Here is a 6,888-nt window from a genome sequence, read left to right on the forward strand (position 1 = left end):
GTAAAACGGAACTTGACCTCAAGTCGATTATGGATATCCTATGGGGATGATACACTAATATATTGAGTCATGGACTAGAGCTAATCAGAGCTTTGTAAATACGCTATATAAATCGAGAGTGCAGCTCTAGGTTTTTAGTGGAATAGCGCTAGAGTTTTATAATCATGAGACGGACTTGTTGGTTTACAAGTAGCGTTGTGATTATAGGAGCTTGATTTATATATGTCCATCGGGTTCCTTTGCTAGCTCACATAATTTTCTGTAACGATACGGTGTATTTCCTACACATTGGTAACTTGTGTTATTTCCGTAACGAGAGGTTCAAAGTTAATTCATGGGTGAATTAATTGATAAATTAATTCTAGATAAATTGGTTGAATTATTGTTTTAAGAGTTGTTTAATATGGGAAGACTATTATATGACTGTTTTGATCAGGCAATTTCTCTATTGGGTTGTTTGAATCAAAACTGAGGCTCTATGCAAGTTTCCCGTATTGAAAAACTAGGAAAAACAACTTTCATCAGTGCAGACAGGTCGACCGGTTGGGTAGACCGGTCACAGGTCGACCGGTCCGGTCGACCGGTTAGTGAAGAAAGGTTGACCAGTGAGTTATAACGTCTCTGTCACCGATCGACCGGTTGTAACGTAAAATGCATGATGACATGGCAAAATTGACTCTGGATGCGATTAGAACTTTGAGAAACCTAATTGTTACGAAAGTATGACTTCCTAAACACTATAAATAGCCTATTAAGTCACATTACTCATTAGATCAATTGAGAGACTTTTTGGAGGCTATTGATAAAAGATTCCTGAGAGGAAAAATTGTTTAATTCTCAAGAATAATTTTTTCTTTGGCTCTCTTGTGATTGGAAGGAGATCAAGAATACCTAGAGAAGATTAAAACGACGTGTGCTCACCCGCACACCGATTGTGAAAACGAGAATAGCAAAGAAGACCAATTGGTTAAGGCTCTTCCGGTTGCTGTTTGGAACGCTTAGATCTGTCAGACGTGCAGTTTCCTAAAATCTCAAAAGGTATGTTTTAGATCTTTAGTATTTATGTTATATAACATCATGAACATGTTCTTGTTTGGCTTTGACGTTGATTAAAATTTTTAAATTCCGCTGCTTACTCGATGCCATTAATTTTTCAACAATTGGTATCAGAGCCATGGTTATTTGTTCATAATTATGCTATGTACATAGATTTGTGATCTAAAAATATCTCTTTTATGCTTAAATTGATATTTTAGAGAGATGGCACTCTAGGATTTTCTATATTATGTTGTTATCATGAATATATGATAAATGGTTATTAAATAATTATTATTGATTATTATTTATAAATTATCAATGATTATTTATTATTTAATATTTACCGGTTATGGTTCCTTAGAGTTTAGAATGGTTGTATAGGAATTTGTTAATTACAATGTAATTAGATAAGCGGCCTATCATCGCCGTTAGGGTTTATTTTTATTTTTTTTATTAGAAATTTTGTAAACTGGAAAACGGTATAGGAATTTTTATGTAAAAATTCTTGGAGGAGATTTATCAAGGATCTTGAAGATGAAGGATATGCAGGTATCTAATTTTTCTTGATTTATAAAATTGTTTTGTGTTTTTTTTTTTTTTGACTAAATTGAAAAACTACTTTGATTTCTAAAAATCTGAGTTACTGTCGCACAGGCACCGGTCGACCGGTTAGTGTAAGGCGGTCGACCGGTTGAGTATAACTGCTCTGTCACCGGTCAACCGGACCTAACGTGACAGTATACGATTTTGTAGTTTTTTGAGATTTTTTCAAGAAAACATGAAAAATAATTTTATGATAACCAAAATTTGATCGTGATGAAGAATTCAAGGACAACCGGGAAGATTCAAGATGAAAAATCGATATATGTTTCGATTATTATTAATAATCTTTTTTTTTTCTCTAGAATGGAATCATAATATTACGGTTATTATTATTATTATGCTTGTTGCCTAGCTTAATTGCTTTGTATGATTGCATATAATATGATTTGCTATATATGTGATAATATGACATGTAGAATAGGGAGTGCCGCTCATTAAAATTGTTCATGCATATTTCTTAACATAAAACCTTGTTTTTCTAAAAGATTGAGTGGGTAAGGGTTTTTTGAAGAAAAGACTCATGGCCTCCATTGTTGGTCCGCAGGTAACACATGGTGATACCGACCCCTAGGAAGGGATTCATTATGTACCGGTGTGGATCTCCGAGTGGATAATTTATTTGAGCATATTTTATGGCTGTACACCACTAAGTGATAATTGTAAAATATGGATCAAATAGTTAAAACGATGGTTATACACTCAAGATTAATTTAATTATTAATCTCCCCTAGGAGCTCTGCTAATTAAATTAATGGCTAAAGAAAACGATTATCAATATATGCTGGACAGAGATTGATTCGGATGGTATATATTGATCGGAGGGAATCCGTGTTCCAAATTAAATTTTGCATGATCTCCCCTAGGAGACTTACAAAATTTTGAGTTTGGAATTATCGTATTGAGGTTGTGATTTTTTCAAGGTTTTGACACACAAACATATTTGTTACATTATAACATGTATATATGTTTGATTACTAAATGTTTATGCAAGTTTACTTATACTAGATATATGAATGTTTATTGTAGATCAAAATGTCTTCTAGCACATTATCGTCGATACTTAATAAACATAATTTAACTGGCGAGAATTTTACCGATTGGAAAAGGAACTTAAAGATCGTCCTAACCTTTGAGAAATTGAATGTCGTACTGAATACACATTGTCCTCCAGAGCCACCTATTGATGCTCCTAATGAGGTTTTCGTTGCGTATCAACGCTGGAAGGACTCTAACGATATGGCTCGCTGTTATATGATGGCCAGCATGTCTAATGTGCTACAAGCACAACATGAAGATTACATAACTGCTCGTCAGATTATGGATAATCTTGAGGACATGTTCGGTGGCCAAGCTGCTGAAAAACATCAGGAAGCCCTTAGTAACCTTATTAACTGCAGACAGAAGGATGGGTCTTCCATAAAGGAACATATGCTGAAGGTGATGGGCTATTTGGCTGAAGTTCAGACCAATGGAGCCGACATCGATGCTGAGTCTCAATTGACCATGATCTTTGAGACTTTGTCGAAAGAGTATATTCCGTTTAGGGCAACGTTCAATTTGAGCGCTAGACAAAATATAACCCTGACAGAGTTGATGCAAGAACTCCAAAAGTTTGAGCGGATGATCAAGGGGTCGACAATTGTGCAGGCCAACTTTGCTGAGGCATCTTCCTCCAAACCCTCTTCAGGGAATAGAAAGAAGAAGCAAATAGCTAAAAAGGAGAGTTCTTCAGTTCTGCCAAACAATGGCAAGAACAAGAAAAAGAACCCGAACAGCTTAAGTGCTTTCATTGCAGGAAGGTGGGGCACATGAAGAAGAATTTCAAAGACTACCTAGCCGCTAAAGGCAAAGGAGGTGAGTGTGATCTTTTGATTGTGGAAGCATGTCTGGTTGAGGAATCCAGTGACAACTGGGTCATAGATTCTGGAGCAACTAATCATGTGTGTGTTTCTCTGCAGGGGTTCAAGCAAACGAGAAGTCTTCTAAATGAAAGCTTCACGTTGAGGATGGGCAATGGAACACTAGTGTTGGCTAAAGCAGTGGGAGACGTCCATCTTTATTTTGATAGTTATAGGAGTTTTTTTTTACGAGACTGTTTTTATGTTTCTCAATTTAAGAGGAATCTTATTTCTGTTGCTTGTTTATTTAAGGATTTTTATTCAGTTTCTTTTAATAATAAAGTTGTGATTCGTAAAAACAAGTCTTTTATCTGTGGATGCAAAATAATCTATATTTTATCAAACCTAAGATGGACTTACTACTAAACACTGAAGTTGTTAATAACTCTAAAAGGCTTAAAACTTCTCACTCTAATGAGACATATCTTTGGCATTTGCGACTTGGTCACATTAGCTTTAACAGGATACAGAGGTTGGTAAAAGATGGACCTTTAAGTTCTTTAAAGGTTGAGTCATTATCCCAATGTGAATCTTGTTTGGAGGAAAAATGACCAAAAGACCATTTGGGTCTAAAGGCAATAAGGCTGAAGATGTTCTTGAACTTGTGCACAGTGATGTTTGTGGTCCCATGAACATCAAGGCAAGAGGAGAGTATGAGTATTACGTCACTTTTATCGACGATTACTCAATATATGGTTATGTGTACCTATTGCGCCACAAAAGTGAAACTTTTGATAAATTCAAGGAGTTTCGGGCTGAGGTGGAAAAACAACTGGGTAAACTCATAAAGGCACTTCGATCAGAACGAGGTGGAGAATACCTCTCTGATGCGTTCACCGGATACTTATTAGAGAATGAGATTCTATCCCATTTAACAGCACATCGCACTCCACAGCAGAATGGTGTAGCTGAGAGAAGAAATAGGACATTGTTGGACATGGTACGGTCCATGATGAGTTATTCGACATTGCCTATATCTTTCTGGGGATATGCTTTACAAACTGCATGTTATCTTCTGAACAACGTGTCAACAAAGTCGGTTCCTAAAACTCCTCACGAGTTGTGGACGGGCAGGAAGACATCCTTAAACCATATTCGTATATGGGGATGTCCTGCACATGTCCTAGACAAGGAAGCGAACAAGTTGGAAGCACGTTCAAAAGTGTGCATTTTTGTAGGTTATCCGAGAAAGACGAAAGGGGGTTATTTCTATAATCCTAAGGAAAATAAAGTCGTGGTTTCAACGAATGCAACATTCCTGGAGGAAAGTTATATGAACGACTTTAAGCCTCGTAGCAAAATGGTGCTTGAGGAAATGTCGAGTGACTTGGTCATACCGACTGTTCCTTTGGAAACCAATCCAATCAGAGTAGAAAAGTAAACCCAACAACAACCTACGGGCCTTCGGCGTAGTGGGATGATCAGACATGAACCTGAGAGATTCATGGCTAATGGGGAAACTTTTTTGGCAGAATCTCTGAAATATGACAGAGATCCTTATACTTACAAAAAAACTATGGAGGATGTTGATGCAAACCTCTGGACAGAAGCCATGAAAGCTGAGATGAAATCTATGGATTTTAATCTAGTCTGGGAACTTGTAGATCTTCCCGATGGGATTAAGCCTATTGAGTGTAAATGGGTCTACAAGAGAAAGAGAAATGCAGAAGGAAATGTCGAAACCTATAAGGCTAGACTGGTAGCTAAAGGATACACGCAAAAGGAGGGAATCGACTACGAGGAAACATTTTCGTCTGTAGCCATGCTTAAGTCCATCCGCATTCTCTTATCCATTGCGGCTGCTCTCGACTACGAGATCTAGCAAATGGATGTCAAGACGGCGTTCTTGAACGGCCATCTTGAGAAAAATATCTATATGGTACAACCAGAAGGCTTTAGGGCTAAGGGTCAAGAGGGAAAAGTTTACAAGTTCCTGAAATCCATTTATGGATTAAAGCAAGCTTCCCGTTCTTGGAACAAAAGATTTGACCAAGTGGGTAAGACTTTTGGATTCCAACAGAATATGGATGAACATTGTGTTTATAAGCATATTCAAGATGGGAAAGTGGTTTTTCTACTGTTATATGTTGATGATATTCTACTCATTGGCAATGATGTAGGGGCTTTATCATCAGTCAAAATTTGGCTTACCAAACAGTTTGACATGAAGGACTTGGGAGAAGCTAATTATGTTCTTGGCATTTGAATCATAAGAGATCGAAAGAACAAAATGATAGCTCTCTCTCAGGCTTTATACATAGATAAAATTCTCGAGAAGTATGCAATGCAGAATTCCAAGAAAGGTGGGCAACCATCTAGGTTTGGAATTACTCTTTCGAACAGTGATTGTCCCAAGACATTTGAAGAAAGAGAATACATAGCGAAGGTGCCTTATGCTTCGGTGGTCGGGAGCCTCATATATGCAATGCTTTGTACTCGACCGGACATTTGCCATGCGGTCAGGATTGTAAGTCGATTTCAGTCGAATCCAGGACCTAACCACTGGGTTGCGGCCAAGCATGTATTCAAGTATCTTCGGAGGACTAGAAACTATATGCTGGTATATTCCGGGGAGGATTTGACACCTCTAGGATATACAGATTCAGATTTTCAATCCTGTTTAGATTCTACGAAATCGACTTCGGGTTCTGTCTTTACTCTGGGAGGTGGTTCCGTCGTTTGGAGGAGTGTCAAGCAAACTTGCACTTCTGACTCAACGATGGAAGCCGAGTATGTGGCAGCTAGTGATGCTTCAAAAAAAGCAGTGTGGCTCCGCAAATTTTTTATGGATCTTGAAGTTGTTCCTAGTGTAGATAAGCCATTGAGACTATACTGTGATAACAGTGCGGCAATAGCTAACACCAAAGAACCAAGATATCAAAAAATGAGTAAGCACATAGACAGGAAGTATCACGTGATAAGAAGCTTTATTGAAGAAGGGCATGTAGAAATATACAAGATCGCGTCGGAGGACAATATGGCTGACCCGTTCACGAAGGCCCTGCCGGCCAAGGTCTTCGAGAAGCATGTCGAGGCTATGGGGATGCGTAGCATGTCACATTTACTCGCTTAAGTGCAAGTGGGAAATTGTTAGCGTTTATGCCCTTAGAAATAATGTAATAATATTATTTGAGATATTTTGACTATTAATAAAGATTTGTTTATTTTATATATCTATGAATTATCATCTTTATGTTCATAATTGTTGAATGTATGATAAGCAAACTAAAAGTCTGAGACTGTCATTCTAAATCTTCAGGTCATACATGTAATGTGAAGAACGTGCGGAAGACAAGAATCTAAAGATGATAGTCTAAATCTTATAATCCACAATCGAGAGAATAAAGTT

At 37.4% G+C, this 6,888-nt stretch overlaps 1 protein-coding gene across 1 annotated transcript; it reads left to right on the forward strand.

The window, feature by feature from the left end:
* Positions 1-2,673: 2,673 nt before the first annotated feature.
* LOC21385205 lies at positions 2,674-3,453 on the forward strand. The gene has a single exon (XM_010107698.1). The coding sequence runs from the start codon at positions 2,674-2,676 to the stop codon at positions 3,451-3,453; it is 780 nt and encodes a 259-aa protein (XP_010106000.1).
* The last annotated feature ends 3,435 nt before the right edge of the window (positions 3,454-6,888 follow it).

The sequence above is a fragment of the Morus notabilis genome, unplaced genomic scaffold (assembly GCF_000414095.1).
Source record: "Morus notabilis unplaced genomic scaffold, ASM41409v2 Scaffold247, whole genome shotgun sequence".
Classification (NCBI taxonomy): Eukaryota; Viridiplantae; Streptophyta; class Magnoliopsida; order Rosales; family Moraceae; genus Morus; species Morus notabilis.